Source organism: Oncorhynchus gorbuscha, linkage group LG19 (assembly GCF_021184085.1).
Source record: "Oncorhynchus gorbuscha isolate QuinsamMale2020 ecotype Even-year linkage group LG19, OgorEven_v1.0, whole genome shotgun sequence".
Classification (NCBI taxonomy): domain Eukaryota; kingdom Metazoa; phylum Chordata; class Actinopteri; order Salmoniformes; family Salmonidae; genus Oncorhynchus; species Oncorhynchus gorbuscha.
This window is the reverse complement of record NC_060191.1, coordinates 62,820,013-62,841,900: the sequence shown is the minus strand read 5'-3', so window position 1 is coordinate 62,841,900 and position 21,888 is coordinate 62,820,013. Positions and strand designations below refer to the sequence as shown.

At 43.5% G+C, this 21,888-nt stretch overlaps 1 protein-coding gene across 1 annotated transcript in view; it reads right to left on the bottom strand.

Moving 5' to 3' along the window:
* Window positions 1–19,622, bottom strand: part of LOC124005676 (melatonin receptor type 1B-B-like) — a 137,843-nt gene extending 118,221 nt beyond the window's left edge. Inside the window, 1 exon segment of the mRNA XM_046315123.1 lies at window positions 18,859–19,622. Coding sequence (XP_046171079.1) covers window positions 18,859–19,087 — 229 coding nt within the window. The 5' untranslated portion in view covers window positions 19,088–19,622.
* Between the last annotated feature and the right edge of the window lie 2,266 nt (window positions 19,623–21,888).

Sequence of the window (21,888 nt, the reverse complement as noted above, 5' to 3'; positions counted from 1 at the left end):
CTTCTACTAGTCCCATTACTGCTTCTTGTCCCAATACAGTGTCCTGTCCCTATACTTTACCTGTCCCAATAATTTCACTAGTCCAAAAACAGCATCCAGTCCCAATACAGCCACTAGTCCAAATACAGCCAAGTAGTCCCATTACAGTCACTTGTCCCAATATATCCACCAGTCCCAATCCATTCACTAGTCCCAATACAGCCTCTAGTCCCAATACAGCCACTAGTCCCAATACAGCCAGTAGTCCAATTAGAGTCACTTGTCCCAATATATCCACCAGTTCCAAACACCCACTAGTCCCAATACAGCCACTAGTCCCAATACAGCTACGTGTCCCATTTACTTCCACTAGTCCCATTACAGTTCTAGTCCCAATACAGTCATGATCTAATACTCTCTTACTGTCTAATTTCTCTCGTTCACATAGTTCTATAACGGGGAGGATGGGGGACGTTGCAGTCTTCTCGGCCGCTGCAGCCTACTTTCTCAGTCTCTCTGTAGTGAGCTCTGGAGAGGTTCACTTCATGAATTTGTGACCCGATTCAGGAAACTTGTGTAGTGGAGCTGCATAAGTGTTGCTCTCCACTTTCTGGAAGATCAAGTTTTGAAATCAGTGGAATTAGGGTATGATAGCTAAAGAGATGGAGAAAACAATAATAACTGACTTTATTATTAATTTCCCAGAGATGTTTGCTTTTCTAGTTAGTGCCTAATGTTAGCTAGCTAACATTGAACCTGGTTGGTTATCTCCCAGCACTGTGGCATTGTTGACATGGTTCATTGTTGTTTAACTATCTAACATTAGCTGGCTGGCTCGTTAGCTAATGTTACGTGATATGTGTACAACACCCGTTGAATATGGCTGGTCTCAGTCAGTAAACGTCTGCAAAAAAGCACAATGAAATTGTTGCCAGCAGAACTGGTTAGGCAGTTTTCATGTTATCCAGGGGTAAACAAATCATCGGCCAGAGCGTCAGGTGTGCACTTAGAATGCTCCAATAGCGAAACAAGATGGGTGGGGCTAAAGCTTAAAAGGGTGTGAACGATGCTGAATGTGTGTAGACAAATAGCTCTTCACTAGATACCAAAACATTCAAAGGCAATTTTCTCAAAAGTGAGTTTACAAGTTGAACAACTTTCAAAGCAGAATTACTGTCGCATTGTTCCTCAAATGCAGTGTATGGTATACCATTTTGTAGCTCTGAGTCTTTACTTTTATCCAATGTAAAAAGGAAATAAATAAAACATTTTGCTCTGTAAGACCGAATCCAAGTGGTGAGTCACATAATAATGTATATGGGGTCTGTGAAGTGGAGCAGCCAGAAGCCTTAGCCACCCAGCGTCTCTCTCTGGTTTGGCGGGTGAGGACGAGGAGATGGCTTTTGGCAGAAAATATCCACACGCGGCTGTGAAGGGACGGAGCCTGCACTCTTTCAGATAGGTAAATTTAATGGGAAATCACCAAATCACTTTACATTAGTGAAGAGCTCAGCGGCATGAGTGAGTGAGTGAGTGAGTGAGTGAGTGAGTGAGTGAGTGAGTGAGTGAGTGAGTGAGTGAGTGAGTGAGTGAGTGAGTGAGTGAGTGAGTGAGTGATACCAGCACGGGCTCTGTTTCGGTCTCATCACACTCGCGCTCTCCGTACACAAGAAGACACACTCATTGTGAGTCAAAACACACACTATAGATCAAAAATCCCCAAACACAAATGAACATACTGTACATGTCCACTGAGGCTTCATTACGAGACACGGTGAGCTGAAAGCCTGTTTTGAGGGACTTCTTGGTGATACAGCACTTGAACCTGCTGTCTGAATCCTTCTGTCACTCTCTCTGTAACGATCGTTGTCCTCCTCGGATGAGGAATAGGGAGGATCGGACCAATATGCAGCGTGGTAAGTGTCCATGTTAATTTATTAGACTGAACACACGAAACAAAATAACAAAGTGAATGGAAGAAACAAAACAGTTCTGTCAGGTGACATACACTACACACAAAACAACTACGCACAAATCATAGTGGGAACACAGGCTACCTAAGTATGGTTCTCAATCAGAGACAACAATTGACAGCTGCCTCTGATTGGGAACCATCCCAGGCCAAAAGCAGAAATACAAAACATAGAACAAAAACATTGAATGCCCACCCCAACTCATGCCCTGACCAAACTAAAACAGAGACATGAAAAAGGAACTAAGGTCAGGACATGAGATTCTCCCACTGAAGCAATTATTTTCTGTCACTTTGTCTGCAGTTCTGTCTTTTTACCATACTATCTTCTTTGTCTGAATTCCACTCAGATATTCTCACACAAACACACACCACACACACACAGAAACACACACAATCCATTTATGAAATGGTGCCGTATTTTATGAACTCAAACCCACGATAAAGTTGACCGAGGAAAGAGTTTTTTGCCAGTGGATAGTTTTGTGTAAAAGTACGTAGGCTACTGTACGTGGCAAAGTTCTCATGTTTTACTCTATGACCATGAAACAGACTCAAAAAGCCCCTTTAATGAGACCAGTCTGCTTTAGTGCATTCAGAGAACTAGTGCCTAAGTATACTCAGAAAAGAGTATTAGTGCACTCAGAAACCAATCAGAAAATAGTATTATTGACTATCCTACCGATCCTCGACTTCGGCGAGGTCATCTACAAAATTGCTTCCAACACTCTACTCAGCAAACTGGATGCAGTTTATCACAGTGCCATCCATTTTGTCACTAAAGCACCTTATACCACCCACCACTGCAACCTGTATGCTCTAGTCGGCTGGCCCTTGCTACATATTCGTCGCCAGACCCACTGGCTCCAGGTCAGACCCCAGGTCAGACCCCACTGGCTCCTTGTTCATTGTTTACTCCATGTGTACAAGCATTTCGCTACACTCGCACTAACATCTGCTAACCATGTGTATGTGACAAATAAAATTTGATTTGATTTTAACTCTGTGTTGTCTGTTCACACTGCTATGCTTTATCTTGGCCAGGTCGCAGTTGCAAATGAGAACTTGTTCTCAACTAGCCTACCTGGTTAAATAAAGGTGAAATAAATAAAAATTACAAAAATAAAAATATTAGTCCACTCAGAAACCAATCAGAAAAGAGTATTAGTGCAATCAGAAACCAATCAGCAAAGAGTACTAGTGCACTCAGAAACCAATCAGATAATAGTACTAGTGCACTCAGAAACCAATCAGAAAAGAGTACTAGTGCACTCAGAAACCAATCAGAAAAGAGTACTAGTGCACTCAGAAACCAATCAGAAAAGAGTACTAGTGCACTCAGAAACAATCGGAAAAGAGTATTAGTGCACTCAAACCAATCAGAAAAGAGTACTAGTGCACTCAAACCAATCAGAAAAGAGTACTAGTGCACTCATAAACCAATCAGAAAAGAGTACTAGTGCACTCATAAACCAATCAGAAAAGAGTACTAGTGCACTCAGAAACCAATCAGCAAAGAGTACTAGTGCACTCAGAAACCAATCAGCAAAGAGTACTAGTGCACTCAGAAACCAATCAGCAAAGAGTACTAGTGCACTCAGAAACCAATCAGCAAAGAGTACTAGTGCAATCAGAAACCAATCAGAAAAGAGTACTAGTGCACTCAGAAACCAATCAGAAAAGAGTACTAGTGCACTCAGAAACCAATCAGAAAAGAGTATTAGTGCACTCAGAAACCAATCAGAAAAGAGTATTAGTGCACTCAGAAGCCAATCAGAAAAGAGTACTAGTGCACTCAGAAACCAATCAGAAAAGAGTATTAGTGCACTCAGAAACCAGTCAGAAAACCAGTTTGTGCTTTGGAGCAAAGGAGAGGAGCCTTATAGATCAAAGCCTGTCCCCCATGGTTTTCTCAGAATTGTCAACCAGCTTAGCACCACTGGCCACACTCAAACCACACACTGTAATACAAAGAAACAGACACACTCCCTCCGTCTTTCCCTATCTCTCTCTAACTCCCTCTTCCTTTACTGACCTCCCTGCCTCTCTTCCTCCCTATCTCTAACTGCAACCAACTGGCATAGCACTTCAAGAGATGGCCATAGTCCGACCCAATTTGTTCAGATCACTGTCTGGAGGTTAGTTTTAAGACCACACTTAGAGGTAGAGAGAGCGAGAGAGAGCGGTAGAGGGAGAGAGACAGAGACAGATGGAGGAGAGACAGAGATGTAGGGAGAGATGGAGTGAGAGATGGAGGAGAGACAGAGATGGAGGAGAGAGAGATGTAGGGAGAGATGGAGTGAGAGATGGAGGAGAGACAGAGATGGAGGAGAGACAGAGATGTAGGGAGAGATGGAGTGAGAGATGGAGGAGAGACAGGGATGGAGGAGAGACAGGGATGGAGGAGAGAGAGATGGAGGAGAGAGAGATGGAGGAGAGAGAGACAGAGGAGAGACAGAGGAGAGACGGGGATGGAGGAGAGACGGGGATGGAGGAGAGACGGGGATGGAGGAGAGACGGGGATGGAGGAGAGACGGGGATGGAGGAGAGACGGGGATGGAGGAGAGACGGGGATGGAGGAGAGACGGCGATGGAGGAGAGACGGGGATGGAGGAGAGACGGCGATGGAGGAGAGAGAGATGTAGGGAGAGATGGAGTGAGGGATGGAGGAGAGACAGGGATGGAGGAGAGAGAGATGGAGGAGAGAGAGATGGAGGAGAGAGAGATGGAGGAGAGAGAGATGGAGGAGAGACAGAGGAGAGACGGGGATGGAGGAGAGACGGGGATGGAGGAGAGACGGGGATGGAGGAGAGACGGGGATGGAGGAGAGACGGGGATGGAGGAGAGACGGGGATGGAGGAGAGACGGGGATGGAGGAGAGACGGGGATGGAGGAGAGACGGCGATGGAGGAGAGACGGCAATGGAGGAGAGACGGCGATGGAGGAGAGACGGCGATGGAGGAGAGACGGCGATGGAGGAGAGACGGCGATGGAGGAGAGAGAGATGTAGGGAGAGATGGAGTGAGAGAGGGAGGAGAGACAGATGGAGGAGAGAGAGATGTAGGGAGAGATGGAGTGAGAGAGAGATGGAGGAGAGACGGGGATGGAGGAGAGACGGGGATGGAGGAGAGACGGGGATGGAGGAGAGACGGGGATGGAGGAGAGACGGGGATGGAGGAGAGAGAGATGGAGTGAGAGAGGGAGGAGAGACAGAGATGGAGGAGAGAGAGATGTAGGGAGAGATGGAGTGAGAGAGAGATGGAGTGAGAGAGGGATGGAGGAGAGACGGGGATGGAGGAGAGACGGGGATGGAGGAGAGACGGGGATGGAGGAGAGACGGGGATGGAGGAGAGACGGGGATGGAGGAGAGACGGGGATGGAGGAGAGACGGGGATGGAGGAGAGACGGGGATGGAGGAGAGACGGGGATGGAGGAGAGACAGAGATAGAGGAGAGACAGAGATAGAGGAGAGACAGAGATAGAGGAGAGACAGAGATAGAGGAGAGACAGAGATTTTTATTTTTATTTTATTTTTTATTTCACCTTTATTTAACCAGGTAGGCTAGTTGAGAACAGGTTCTCATTTGCAACTGCGACCTGGCCAAGACAAAGCAAAGCAGTGTGAACAGACAACACAGAGTTCCACATGGAGTAAACAATGAACAAGTCAATAACACAGTAGAAAAAAGGGGAGTCTATATACATTGTGTGCAAAAGGCATGAGGAGGTAAGCGAATAATTACAATTTTGCAGATTAACACTGCAGTGATAAATGATCAGATGGTCATGTACAGGTAGATATATTGGTGTGCAAAAGAGCAGAAAAGTAAATAAATAAAAACAGTATGGGGATGAGGTAGGTAAAAATGGGTGGGCTATTTACCGATAGACTATGTACAGCTGCAGCAATCGGTTAGCTGCTCAGATAGCAGATGTTTGAAGTTGGTGAGGGAGATAAAAGTCTCCAACTTCAGCGATTTTTGCAATTCGTTCCAGTCACAGGCAGCAGAGAACTGGAACGAAAGGCGGCCAAATGAGGTGTTGGCTTTAGGGATGATCAGTGAGATACACCTGCTGGAGCGCGTGCTACGGATGGGTGTTGCCATCGTGACCAGTGAACTGAGATAAGGCGGAGCTTTACCTAGCATGGACTTGTAGATGACCTGGAGCCAGTGGGTCTGGCGACGAATATGTAGCGAGGGCCAGCCGACTAGAGCATACAAGTCACAGTGGTGGGTGGTATAAGGTGCTTCAGTGACAAAACGGATGGCACTGTGATAAACTGCATCCAGTTTGCTGAGTAGAGTGTTGGAAGCAATTTTGTAGATGACATCGCCGAAGTCGAGGATCGGTAGGATAGTCAGTTTTACTAGGGTAAGTTTGGCGGCGTGAGTGAAGGAGGCTTTGTTGCGGAATAGAAAGCAGACTTGACTTGATTTTCGATTGGAGATGTTTGATATGAGTCTGGAAGGAGAGTTTACGGTCTAGCCAGACACTTAGGTACTTATAGATGTCCACATATTCAAGGTCGGAACCATCCAGGGTGGTAATGCTGGTCAGGCGTGCGGGTGCAGGCAGCGAACGGTTGGAAAGCATGCATTGGGTTTTACTAGCGTTTAAGAGCAGTTGGAGGCCACGGAAGGAGTGTTGTATGGCATTGAAGCTCGTTTGGAGGTTAGATAGCACAGTGTCCAAGGACAGGCCGGAAGTATATAGAATGGTGTCGTCTGCGTAGAGGTGGATCAGGGAATCGCCCGCAGCAAGAGCAACATCATTGATATATACAGAGAAAGGAGTCGGCCCGAGAATTGAACCCTGTGTCACCCCCATAGAGACTGCCAGAGGACCGGACAGCATGCCCTCCGATTTGACACACTGAACTCTGTCCGCAAAGTAATTGGTGAACCAGGCAAGGCAGTCATCCGAAAAACCGAGGCTACCGAGTCTGCCGATAAGAATATAGTGATTGACAGAGTCGAAAGCCTTGGCAAGGTCGATGAAGACGGCTGCACAGTACTGTCTTTTATCGATTTCGGTTATGATATCGTTTAGTACCTTGAGCGTGGCTGAGGTGCACCCGTGACCGGCTCGGAAACCAGATTGCACAGCGGAGAAGGTACGGTGGGATTCGAGATGGTCAGTGACCAGTTTGTTGACTTGGCTTTCGAATCCTTAGATAGGCAGGGCAGGATGGATATAGGTCTGTAACAGTTTGGGTCCAGGGTGTCTCCCCCTTTGAAGACGGGGATGACTGCGGCAGCTTTCCAATCCTTGGGGATCTCAGACGATATGAAAGAGAGGTTGAACAGGCTGCTAATAGGGGTTGCGACAATGGCGGCGGATAGTTTCAGAAATATAGGGTCCAAATTGTCAAGCCCAGCTGATTTGTACGGGTCCAGGTTTTGCAGCTCTTTCAGAACATCTGCTATCTGGATTTGGGTAAAGGAGAACCTGGAGAGGCTTGGGCGAGTAGCTGCGGGGGGGGGGGGGCTGTTGGCCGAGGTTGGAGTAGCCAGGCGGAAGACATGGCCAGCCGTTGAGAAATGCTTGTTGAAGTTTTCGATAATCATGGGTTTATCGGTGGTGACCGTGTTACCTAGCCTCAGTGCAGTGGGCAGCTGGGAGGAGGTGCTCTTGTTCTCCATGGACTTCACAGTGTCCCAGAACTTTTGGGAGTTGGAGCTACAGGATGCAAACTTCTGCCTGAAGAAGCTGGCCTTAGCTTTCCTGACTGACTGCGTGTATTGGTTCCTGACTTCCCTGAACAGTTGCATATCACGGGGACTCTTCGATGCTATTGCAGTCCGCCACAGGATGTTTTTGTGCTGGTCGAGGGCAGTCAGGTCTGGAGTAAACCAAGGGCTATATCTGTTCTTAGTTCTGCATTTTTTGAACGGAGCATGCTTATCTAAAATGGTGAGGAAGTTACTTTTAAAGAATGACCAGGCATCCTCAACTGATGGGATGAGGTCAATGTCCTTCCAGGATACCCGGGCCAGGTTGATTAGAAAGGCCTGCTCACAGAAGTGTTTTAGGGAGCATTTGACAGTGATGAGGAGTGGTCGTTTGACTGCAGCTCCGTAGCTTGATACAGGCAATGAGGCACTGAGATCCTGGTTGAAGACAGCGGAGGTGTATTTGGAGGGCCAGTTGGTCGGGATGACGTCTATGAGGGTGCCCTTGTTTACAGATTTAGGGTTGTACCTGGTAGGTTCCTTGATGATTTGTGTGAGATTGAGGGCGTCTAGCTTAGATTGTAGGACTGCCGGGGTGTTACGCATATCCCAGTTTAGGTCACCTAACAGAACAAACTCTGAAGCTAGATGGGGGGCGATCAATTCACAAATGGTGTCCAGGGCACAGCTGGGAGCTGAGGGGGGTCGGTAAGCAGGCGGCAACAGTGAGAGACTTATTTCTGGAGAGAGTCATTTTCAAAATTAGTAGTTCGAATTGTTTGGGTATGGACCTGGAAAGTATGACATTACTTTGCAGGCTAACTCCTCCCCCTTTGGCAGTTCTATCTTGACGGAAAATGTTATAGTTGGGTATGGAATTTTTGGTGGCCTTCCTGAGCCAGGATTCAGACACGGCAAGGACATCAGGGTTAGCTGAGTGTGCTAAAGCAGTGAGTAAAACAAACTTAGGGAGGAGGCTTCTGATGTTGATATGCATGAAACCAAGGCTTTTTCGATCACAGAAGTCAACAAATGAGGGTGCCTGGGGACATGCAGATGGAGGAGAGACAGAGATGGAGGAGAGATAGAGGGAGAGATTGAGGAGAGACAAAAGAGGGTGGGAGGTAGAGAAGGAGGAGTGAACAGACAGAGTGAGGGATGAGAGTTACAAAGTGGGAAATCGGTAGAGGAAGGGGAGGTAGGGGAAGGTGTAACAAAGAGAGAAAGTGACTGTCGGAGCAGACAGATAATAATCTGAGGCATTTCCCAAACCAAAATATTTGAAATAGCTCTACTAATTAAATATTCAGACAGCAGGTCATGGTTATCGTGAAGAGGAGTTGTGTTGGATGGCGGGAGCTGTAAATGGCTAGGTATTTACACACACACACACACACAAACACCTCCCCAGTGCTGACACACTCAACAAGGGAGATAGATAGAGATAGAGAGGGTGATAGGAAAGAGGAAACCCGAGCAAGCAGCAAGGGGACAGAGGAGTGGGACAGTGTGAGAGTGAGAGTGAGAGAGAGAGAGAGAATCCGCTGTGCTGCCAATGTGCTCCGGCCCTGTGTGTGCGACGAGGCCTGGCTCTATTGGTGTTCCCCCGACACACTCAGGAAGAAGACCTCTATGACTGCCTTTAATTGGCTCCTGTTCATTGAGAGTGGGGAAGAGGAGAGCTCTGGGACGTGTTAACGAGCATATTAATGGGGTCCATGAGAGGGTCACCCACGGATCCCCCCTCATCCACACCGACTATGGGGGTCTCAGGTGGCCTAGCAGTTAGAGTGTTGGGTCAGTAAACGAAAGGTTGCTGGTTTTGAATACCCAAGGTCAACTATCTGTCGATTTGCCCTTGAGCAAGGCACTTAACCCTAATTTACTCTTGGGCACTGTACTACTATGTCTGACCCTGTAAAACAACACATTTCACTGCACCTATCTGGTGTATGTGGCAATAAAACATTTTATTTGTTCTCCTATAGGTCAATACACACACACAGGCGCTGATCCCTTGAAAGGATTGAAACTGAGAGAACTACGTCATAGAGTGAAATAAGAATGACGTCTGTGTGCACAATGATAAGTTGTCAAGTAAATATCAAGTGATCCAATTCAGAAGCAGGGAGCTGCTGCCCCATGCATGACTTTTGACCACTATCTGCTGTAGGCTCTTATTATTAACATTTCAGTTTCTATCATGAAAACATGTCATGTGATGTTTTAAGTGTCCTCTATTCTATTAATGCAATGTATTAGGTATTTTAAGTGGGTTTATTTATGTAAATGTAGCTTTTTTCCCCCAGTTTGATTTGTGAGCAAGAATCAATCAACTCAAACTCACCCTAATTATTATACCATATGCAGAGTGCACCATGTAAGAGAACCTGTGTTCTGTCTCTACTCCGACTCAACACACATGCAGAACTCTAGCCATGGAGTCCCGCAGAGAGAAAGGGAGAGGCAACAAGAGGGAGGACAGGATAGATGGAGAGATGACCCTGATGGAAACAGAGCAGAGATGCAGGCAGAGACCCAGGTGATAGGTGTAACCGTCCTGCCCCAGACATCACCTGAGTCAACATCATCAGAACTCCTTCATTCAAATCAAATTCAAACAACTTTTTTTGATCCGTCTTAAGCTTAACTCCACAAGCAGCATGGGTGGTTAGACTTTTTGACAGAACAATTTCCCTTAAATTGACATAAATTGTCTTAATAGGGCGTTGGGCCACCACGCAACAGTCTCACTGCAGAATGAAACGCTCATCCACGCACTCCAAATGACAAATTTCAAAGTTGCTCCAAACGTCAAATGTTTAAGTGTTTTGGTTGCTCCTGCTACTCTGAAGGTAAGGCACTCGTTCTAAAGGTAAGGCACTCGTTCTAAAGGTAAGGCACTCGTTCTAAAGGTAAGGCACTCGTTCTAAAGGTAAGGCACTCGTTCTAAAGGTAAGGCACTCGTTCTAAAGGTAAGGCACTCGTTCTAAAGGTAAGGCACTCGTTCTAAAGGTAAGGCACTCGTTCTAAAGGTAAGGCACTCGTTCTAAAGGTAAGGCACTCGTTCTAAAGGTAAGGCACTCGTTCTAAAGGTAAGGCACTCGTTCTAAAGGTAAGGCACTCGTTCTAAAGGTAAGGCACTCGTTCTAAAGGTAAGGCACTCGTTCTAAAGGTAAGGCACTCGTTCTAAAGGTAAGGCACTCGTTCTAAAGGTAAGGCACTCGTTCTAAAGGTAAGGCACTCGTTCTAAAGGTAAGGCACTCGTTCTAAAGGTAAGGCACTCGTTCTAAAGGTAAGGCACTCGTTCTAAAGGTAAGGCACTCGTTCTAAAGGTAAGGCACTCGTTCTAAAGGTAAGGGTCTAAAGGCACTCGTTCTAAAGGTAAGGCACTCGTTCTAAAGGTAAGGCACTCGTTCTAAAGGTAAGGCACTCGTTCTAAAGGTAAGGCACTCGTTCTAAAGGTAAGGCACTCGTTCTAAAGGTAAGGCACTCGTTCTAAAGGTAAGGCACTCGTTCTAAAGGTAAGGCACTCGTTCTAAAGGTAAGGCACTCGTTCTAAAGGTAAGGCACTCGTTCTAAAGGTAAGGCACTCGTTCTAAAGGTAAGGCACTCGTTCTAAAGGTAAGGCACTCGTTCTAAAGGTAAGGCACTCGTTCTAAAGGTAAGGCACTCGTTCTAAAGGTAAGGCACTCGTTCTAAAGGTAAGGCACTCGTTCTAAAGGTAAGGCACTCGTTCTAAAGGTAAGGCACTCGTTCTAAAGGTAAGGCACTCGTTCTAAAGGTAAGGCACTCGTTCTAAAGGTAAGGCACTCGTTCTAAAGGTAAGGCACTCGTTCTAAAGGTAAGGCACTCGTTCTAAAGGTAAGGCACTCGTTCTAAAGGTAAGGCACTCGTTCTAAAGGTAAGGCACTCGTTCTAAAGGTAAGGCACTCGTTCTGTTTTAGTTGCTCCTTCTACTCTGTATCGTTCATTAAGGCACTCATTCTGTTAAGGTAAGAGTTAAGGTTAGGGGATACAGTGCCTTCAGAAAGTATTCACATACTTTGACTCATTCCATATTTTGTTGTGTTACAGCCTGAATTCAAGATGGATTCAATTTGTTTTTATGTCTAACATGTTTTTAGACATTTTTGCAAATGTATTGAAAATGAAGTACAGAAATATGAATTTACATAACTATTCACACCCGAGTCATACTCCATATGAGTCTTTCTGGGTAAGTCTTTTAGAGCATTCCATACCTGAATTGTGCAACATTTGCCCATGATTATTTTCAAAATTCTTCAAGCTTTGTCAAATTGGGTGTTGATCATTGCTAGAAAACCATTTTCCGGTCTTGTCATAGACTTTCAACCAGATTTAAGTTTGGGGCGGCAGGGTAGCCTAGTGGTTAGAGTGTTGGTCTAGTAACCGAAAGGTTGCAAGTTCAAATCCCCGAGCTGACAAGGTACAAATCTGTTCTTCTGCCCCTGAACAGGCAGTTAACCCACTGTTCCTAGGCTGTCATTGAAAATAAGAATTTGTTCTTAACTGACTTGCCTAGTTAAATAAAGGTTAAAATAATAATAATAAATAAACTGTGACTCAGCCCCTCTGGTACATTCACTGTCTTCTTGGTTAGCAACTCCAGTGTAGATTGTGTTTTAGGTTATTGCAGGGGCACAACATTGGTTTTAGAAGTGGGGGGGACATATTTATTTTTATATATAATGTTTTATCCAGTCGGATAAACACTCCAAACAGCCTACCCGACCGCTTGAAAGCGTACGCAAGGTTCTAAAGTACACCGTTGCCTCATTTTGTATCACATTCCCCAGTGAAATGTGCGCCCCTGGGTTATTGTCCTGCTGAAAGGTGAATTCATCTCCCAGTGTCTGGTGGAAAGCAGACTGAACCAAGCATACACATAACATGATGCAGCCACCACTATGCTGGAAAATTTGGAGAGTGGTACTCAGTAATGTGTTGTGTTGGATTTAACCCAAACATAACACTTTGTATTCAGGACAAAAAATGAATTGCTTTGCTACATTTATTTTGTTGCAGTATTTATTTAGTGCCTTGTTGAAACAGGACGCATGTTTTGGAATATTTGTATTCTATACAGGTTTCCTTCTTTTCACTGTCATTTAGGTTAGTATTTTGGCGTAAGTACAATGTTATTGATCCATCCTCAGTTTTCTCCTATCACAGCCATTAAACTCTGTAACTGTTTAAATGTCACCATTGGATTCATGGTGAAATCCCTGCGCGGTTTCCTTCCTCTCCGGCAACTAGATTAGGAAGGACACTGTATCTTTGTAGTGACTGGGTGATTTGATACACCATTCCTCTAAGATATATGGAATTGCTTTAAGAAGGTCATTAGCTATTTGATTTTGAATTTTAAGACCCCTTGAAGTATCTATAAAATATATTTACAAATTAGCCGGAAAATTACATTTGGCCTTACTGCTATTTGGTCATACAAATGCATTGAATAACAGATGAATTACATGGAACAATAGATAGTCCCCTCCCAAAAAAATCTAAAGGAAGTTTGTTCTGAAGTGTTTGTCCTATATTTGAGAGATATTAGAAATATTAGGAAAACTTTTGCAGATCTTTTTTATTTTATTAATTTTTTTACATGTATTTAACCCGTTACTTTTGGCACTAAACAGTCTCCATATATACTTAATTTTTTTCAACTGCTCCGGGGACATTCAGACGAGTCTTGTCAGGCCTGTGGGCATCCTAGAGCAGACTATCATGTACCTGTTCGAGAGAGTCTCACCTTTCCAAAGAGGGATCATATTAGTGTGTAGCCTAAACTGATCATACGCTACAGAAAGAGGTTGGAACATCCACTATACCGAGACACTTGTGGGGGTTCCTATGCTACAGACAATTTTGTGATAGAGATCTGTTGTTTTGTCACCTTTCACCGCAGATGTGTTCCACATCGGCAGATGAGGTGGATTGAGACACATCCAGAGCAAAACAACAGATCTCTATGTTAAACGGACAGATGTGTATTATGCTAATTCGATTTCCGGTGGGGTGCTGACATCGTCTCTAGGGGGTTAAAACAACCAACAACAACACAAAACAGGATCAAACACGCAACCTTCTGATCCAGCGTAATGGCATTACGCATTCTGAATGGTTAAGGTAAGGGATGGATAAACATTTACTGAATTGGTACCTGGAGGAAAACGGGGGAGGGAAATGCTTCTTCAATTTCAGTCAATGGAGGGTTCAGTATTTTTTTTTTCATCTAGTCCAGGGGAGGGTCATCTAATTTGTAATTTATGAAATGTCAATATTAGGTTATATATGGATGTACGCCCGATGCCGTTCCTAATCTCTGATTCTTCGTTGGGCACACAATATCAAGTGCGACAACAGGCTAGTTAGTGTGGTCTCAATCAAATGATCCATGGCCTATAGGCTATAGACTACGAAGTGCATACTTGGAGAAGCTCAGAGCAAAGCTACATTTGTAAGAGATGCTGGGATGGTGCAAATACAACCAGGCATTACACTGCAATTGCTATTCCAACCCTGGGGCCTGCTCTGCTCTTGCTGATCAAAAACGTTGTTTGTGCTGCCTATCTAATGGCTGTGCTGTGTACGCCTATGGTGGAAGTTCAGGAGAGTCAAATGCTTCTTCCGGAAATAATTGTCGATTAATTAAGTGTAGTCCAAAAAATGTTGCGTGCGACTACCTATAGCCCATTGTAATGAAAGAGGCAGGACCAGAGGTCAACTTTGATAGCTTGCTATAATTGCTTATATTTAAAATAATATGTTTCTTGCCCGTGATCATAGTAAGACAACAATAACACAGATTCGAGTCATTTACATTGTGGTGCTGAAACTTGAAGCAGCAGCCGCAGCACAATCAATCAGAAATCGACAGCTCATTGCGCGGAAAGTGGGCAAATTTGAGTAGGCATAATTAATTTCAACCATCTTCATTTTAATTAGACTTTACTAAACAAGAGGGCTTTGTGTTGGAGCCGATTTCTTCCTATTTCGAAATAATAGGCAGGCCTACCCGTTTGACAGACTAATGTGGCTATAGACTTCTGTATCCATAGATGTGTCAGTAAATTCCTTCACCCACCATGCACTCTTTGAATAGCCTACCTCCGTGTCAGTGAAGTGCAGGTAAGTCAAAACCAAGACTCGAATTTAGGGGGTGTGAGAGGGTATGCTATAGCCCTACCTTTTATTAAGGAAAATGGTAAAAAGCACAGGCCTTTGTTCGCTTAAGATTTTTTTTAAAATTAAACTGAACCATTATATAAAGTGATCTATAATGGCGCTTTGGTCCGTGCTAGAAACAAGCTGTAAAAAAACAGGAAATAGATGACGATGACGATGTATATAGCGATATCATCGTTTCGTTTATTTGACATTCAGAGACTGAGCTACAACCTTCTATAGCCGAGGAGACAAAACATGTACTTTGCCTGGGAAGTAATCTAATTATGTCACTATCAATTGATTAAACTATTCACTGTCTGTACAAAAGAAGAGGTTTAAACCCAGAAGGCTTTTAGGAAAACACTTGTGACCTCTCGTTGGGTTAAGCCGTGGAAGAATAGTAGCCAGCCGGCTTACATTTGTCTGCGTCAGAAGGCCTACTCTGTCTGAGGTGGAAAGCTATAGGCCTAACTTTTGAAAGTACCTTGCTCAGATTCCTAATGATGTCTCAGATATGTTATCTGCAAACAGGGACTGTTTCGTTGCAAACAATACACACTGATTTGGCATTGGATAAATATGATGAGATGAACACGTAGGCCTGTCCATTCTTTGTAATTTCGGTAATTTGTGTGGTATTATAACATATTCTGCTAATATGTAAAATGACGTAGAATTGCATGAAATGTTTATAAAACACATTTTTTTCTCGGCAAATACGATGATACAGTACAATAGAGTCATGCAATACTTTTACTATAAAGGAGATCTTTCCACTCCTACTTTTGTCCACGGTCGTCTGCGAAAAACCACAACATTCTGGTCCCCAGCTCCGTGGGCAAAATTCCTGCGTTGCCATGCAATGCTTACAGGACAATGAACAGTTTCTAAAAATGCTCATAAAAAGGCTCTGGTCTTTCCAAAAAAAGTGAAGGTAAACGGTAGACATGTTCCCTGCTATACACTTTATGGTTGTTTTGTTCAAGGGTTCAGGAAGGGTTCGGGTAAAATATATATTTTTCATTTCAGAGGTCCAATTTTCTCCATGTAACCCTTGTTATAAATAACGTTACTTTTCTAAGGGTTAAAGTTTGGGATAGGGTTCAAACGAAAAATGAAAAACACTCTCCACAACTGGTATCAAACACGCAACCTTTTGATCCAGAGTCATGGGATTACGCACATCCACAATCAATTATGTTTATGTGTGTGTTGAGCAGTATTGGTGCGTGGGTAAAATCACTGGGGAAGCCAAGCCAGGGGAAAAAGCCATATTACAATCCATGTGCTGTGATAATTGCGTTGTTTTCTCTATACACTCGGAGTTCAAATACCTTGGGACCGTGATATAGGCCTAAAACCGAGACAATAAGAAGACAAAGTGGCAGAATAAATTCAACCACACCTTTGTTTCATCGCAAAACAGAAAAGCACAAAGCATATCGCATGTAACAAACAGTTAATGTTTCCGACATTTTCGTACTATTAAACAACTATTGATTTAGCACCACATAGAGTTACCGCAAGTCGCAAAGAAACAGGAGCTACCTCCACTATTCCAGCACCATTTCAACTTCAATATTTCGACATTTTAATTTTTCCTTTATTTTACTAGGCAAGTCAGTTAAGAACAAATTCTTACTTTCGATGACGGCCTAGGAACAGTGGGTTAATTACCTTGTCAGCTCGGGGATTCTAACTTGCAACCTTTCGGTTACTAGTCCAACACTAACCACTAGGCTACCCTGCCACCCCACATCATCAAATCATCTAATACAGTGACAACTAAAAGATACCCCAAAATAATTTTCTCCAATCAATGTAAGCTAAATATGATGGTTCTAGTTTGTGTGTGCGTGCCCGAAACGCCAATGCCATCCTTCTCTCTTTCATGTTAGCAAAACGGTCTACAGTACACGCTTACATGTTTTTGTTGCTTGCTAACTAACCTTCCTTTCATTGGCAACGTTAGCTAGTTAATAAGGATCGGACCCTTCATCTCAATTTCAGCCTAAAATGACATACCCAAACCTAACTGCTTGTAGCTCAGGACCTGAAGCAGGGACATGCTATTTGAAAGGAAACACTTAAGTTTGTGTATATGTGAAATGAATGTTGGAGAATATAACACATTATATCCGGTGAAAGATAAAAAAACAAAAAACAACTGGCACTTTCTATTTTTATTGCATCATCTTTGAAATGCAAAAAAAGGCCATATATTGACACAGGAAGTTGGGTGTAATTTAAATGTCGTCCATAAGAGGGCAGCAGTGTGTGTGTGCGCAGTTTCAGACTGATACATTCAAGAATATGAGATATCCATAATATTTTGTATCAAGTCCCTCACAAGTTTGCCCAAAAGCACCCAAGTGGCCGAATTGGTCAAGTGATACATTTCCAAGTGCATAATTATAGAGAACATACAAAAATGCTATGGTAATATATATATTTTTTTAATTCGCTTCCCTACATAAAAGGTACTAACCTTCACACATCTAGATGGCCGGACCAGGGTGGGTGTGGAGCCAGAGACAGCAGAGGGGTCAGACTGGAGGATCCACACCTACGTTTGAATGAGTGGAGGGTGGAGGAGTCTCTACCACTGTTCTTACTAAATGTACTGAATAAGAGAAATAAGCATAATGATTATGGCTCTAGATTGCAGGAAAAAGCTGTCCCCTCTGATTTTTAGGGTACATGACGCCCCTGGTAGATGATGCTTCTCAGCAAGAATAAAAGCAAGTGAACCGAGGACTTATAAATAACGACTGGGACTGCTGATAACGTGCTACAGAGAGACAGAGACAGGGAAACAGAGCGGGTACGGAAGGTCGGCCATTGGCTCCAAACTCCAACAGTCAACATCTGGACCATACCATAAGGGAAGAAACACCGGGATTTGAGCACTCAGTATTAGGCAAAACAGACTGGAATTAACCATGAGTATTAAAACTATTCCCGGTCCCTGCTTTAAACCCCCCAAACCATCACAGCTAAATGTGCATTCTGTTTTCAAACATATATTCCAATATTAATCAGTAACCTAGATAACAGCTACTAGACCACTGTGACAAAGCCAAACAAAATAGACCCATTGTATCTCACCCGTATGGGCACATCATGTGTTTGCAACAATAACACGGCTGTCGATGTGTTGGAGCGGATTTCTTGCCGCTCTGTTTGGATACCCCTGGCGGGAATCCATCATTTTTATACCGTCTTCCCTTTTGCATTTCCAGTATGGCCTCGGCAGGCATATGAAAAAGGTTTGCAAAACCCACACTGGAAATAAAAGTTTAGGCCCCGGTTTATGCACACAAAAACATGGCTATTTACTTATTAAAATAAAAAATAAATCTAAAAACAACATGATCAATATTGAATAAAACAACGATTAATGCATAAACTATAGGTCTATCAACAATAAAGTAAACTAAACAAAATAATCCCATGGGATTGCAATCTTTTACCCTCTTCATAATCGATGCAATTTATGCTTACATTTTTTGGTAGGAATTGAGTGGCTCCATAAAATCTGAGAACTGCCTGCAGAATCCTCACAAGTGACTGATGAATGACTGACAAAGCATTGCCATAGGTTATTAAAACACATTACAGCCAATAGGATATAACATTTTCCATAACAAAAAGTGATTCATACTCAAATCGTCAACATTCGATACAATCTTAATTTTATATGTGCATAAAGTGAACTAAATCATTCTGCATTGGAGGAATCCATTCACTATTTTCAGCAGTCTCATTCATATGTGGAGTCTTGCGTGTAGGCTTATTGGTGTGAATGAGACCGCTCAGGGATTCAGATAACGCACGAGAACGAAATCGTATTTTCAGAATCTCTCCTTATAATTGCATTTAGAAGATAACTATTGCATTGGTTGATATGTCAAAGTCATGCCAAATCTTTAAACAATATTAAGGTATAACTACTGGTGCCATCTTTGTCCGTCTCTCTCGCGAGTGAACACACACACACACATACAAAGAGACAAACAATCATTATCCCCTTACCCGCATTTCTAAGTTTCCGGTTCCTAAGCACTGAAATGATAACCAGCAAATTGCCCAAGACATCCACCACCGTGGTGAAGATCAGCACGCTGGCCAGTACCGTGATAGCCCATGCGGGACGCGTCCCCGGCCGCGTGTCCAGAACCGTGCGGTTCCTGGAGAACGAAACATTCTCTGGCATGTCGAAAACCTTAGGGCTGCCAACGTATGTCCTCCCTGTCCGAGTCATTCAAACACCGCTGTCCTGGCAAAACAGTGACATGTTGTTGCGAAAGTAGACTTCTAGCCTATTTGACAGCTGAATATGTTTAACGTCGCGGTGGGCGCTTGGTTTCGACAGTCTGTGATGCACACTGTTTCTCAACTTGCTTAGAGTGAGCCGCGCCGTCATCGAGTTGTTTATAACTGTGCCCGCTCTGGCCAGCTGGCCCTAATATCCCCTATCGATCAGATACATGAGAAGGCTCGTGGGTGCTCAGTGCCGTCATTCCTGGCAGTACATTAGCATATCCAGTCCAGCTGTTATCCCAGTGTGAACGCGCCTATAAACTCTCTTCTATGCTGGTCTTTACCTCTGGCAAAGTCTGGCTGCGGTCTGAATGATTTGTTTTAAAAGCTGCTCGGAATTGCGAATCCACCGCGAAATCAGACACGATAGCGAGAGCCAGACGGTATGCTTGTATTCAGGAGGATATATCCGAGAGGCAGATTCATCAACTCGTGCTTCGAAACCGAGCTCAGCAATGCTTTTCATGAGTATTGTTTTGCTCAGGCGCGGTGACAAGCCATTCTTTGATTGGTTTGATTCTGTTTATTAATTAGAAGGAGATTTCTGTCTGTCTGTGCTACGCCTTCTGGAAACAATGTTGTATTACATTGAATTGCCTATCATTCGACAACAGATGCCTGCTCCGTCCAACCTCTTCACTACAAAAAAAAGTGTGAAGTTGCGAGTATGAAGAGGAGACTGGCTAGCACCATCGGGAGCGAATTGCTTATGAGGGACCGGAATGTGTCCGACCCACTGGGCAAAAACTGGTTGAATCAACGTTGTTTCCACGTCATTTCAATCAAAAATGTAATATGATGTTGAAACAACATGGAAAACTGATTTAATTCGCAAAATGTTATCTACATGAGGCAATTTCGTATTTTGTCAAAGACATTGTGACTTTTTTGTTGATTTTACGTTAGTTGACAACTCAACCAAATGTAATTCAAAACTAAATGTTGAACAGACTTCCATACCCAGTGGGTATTGTGCACCTCCTCTCTGTGCTTCTGGGGAGCACCATCTCCTATAATATGAGCTCCCTCAACCAGTTCCAGCATGCTATATTATCACCCCCACAGTTATATATACAGTACCAGTCAAACATTTGGGCACACTGACTCATTCAAGGGCTTTACTTTATTTGTTATATTTTCTACACTGTAGAATAATAGTAAAGACATCTCAACTATGAAATAATAAATATGGAATACTTTACCAACCAAAAAAGTATTAAACAAATCTAAATATATTTTATATTTGAGATTCTTCAAAGTAGCCACCCTTTGCCTTGATGACAGCTTTGCACACTCTTGGCATTCTCTCAACCAGCTTCACCTGGAATGCTTTTCAAACTGTCATGAATGAGTTCCCACATATGCTGAGCACTTGTTGACTGCTTTTCCTTCACTCTGCTGTCCAACTCACCCCTAACAATGTCAATTGGGTTGCGGTTGGATGATTGTTGAGACCAGGTCATCTGATGCAGCACTTCATCACTCTCCTTGGTCAAATAGTCCTTACACAGCCTGAAGGTATTTTTTGGGTCATTTTCCTGTTGAAAAACAAATGATAGATAGTCCCACTAAGCACAAACCAGATGGGATGGCATATAGCTACAGAATGCTATGGTAGTCATTCTGGTTAAGTGTGCCTTGAATTCCAAATAAATCAAAGACAGTGTCATCAGCAAAGCACCCCACACCATCACACGTCCTCCTCCATGCTTCACGGTGGGAACCACACATGCAGAAATAATCTGTTCACCTACTCTGCGTCTCACTAAGACATAGCGGTTGGAACCAAAAATCTCAAATTTGGACTCATCAGACCAAAGGACATATTTCCACTGGTCTAATGTCCATTGCTTCTGTTTCTTGGCCCAAGCAAGTCTCTTCTTAATATTGGTGTCCTTTAGTAGTGGTTTCTTTGCAGCAATTCAACCATGAAGGCCTGATTCACACAGTATCCTCTGAACAGTTGATGTTGAGATGTGTCTGTTACTTTAACTCTGTGAAGCATTTATTTGGGCTGCAATTTCTGAGGCTGGTAACTCTAATGAACTTATCCTCTGCAGCAGAGGTGACTCTGTGTGTTCCATTCCTGTGGTGGTCCTCATGAGAGCTAGTTTCATCATAGCGCTAGATGGTTTTCGCGACTGCACTTGAAGAAACTGGATTGACTGATCACCATGTCTTAAAGTGATGATGGACTATCATTTCTCTTTGATTATTTGAGCTGTTCCTGCCATAATGTGGACTTGGTCTTTTACCAAATAGGGCTATGTTCTGTATACCACCCCTGATTGGCTCAAACGCATTAAGAAGGAAAGAAATTGCACAAATTAACTTTTAGTAAGGCACACCTGTTAATTGAAACGAATTCCAGGTGACTACTTCATGAAGTTGGTTGAGATAATCCCAAGAGTGTGCAAAGCTCTTGAAATTGCAGCCCAAATAAATGCTTCACAGCGTTCAAGTAACAGCCACATCTCAGCATCAACTGTTCAGAGGAGAAGGCAAAGGGTGGCTACTTTGAAGAATCTCTAATATGAAATCAAGTTTGATTTGTTTATCAGTTTTTTGGTTACTACGTGATTCCATATGTGTTATTTCATAGTTTTGATGTCTTCACTATTATTCTACAATGTAGAAAATAGTACAAACTTTTGACTGGTACTGAATATGAAAGAGACAGAGACAGAGAGACACAGAGAGATAATTTGTGCAAGGATAACTGCAGATAGCACAAGATGAAGC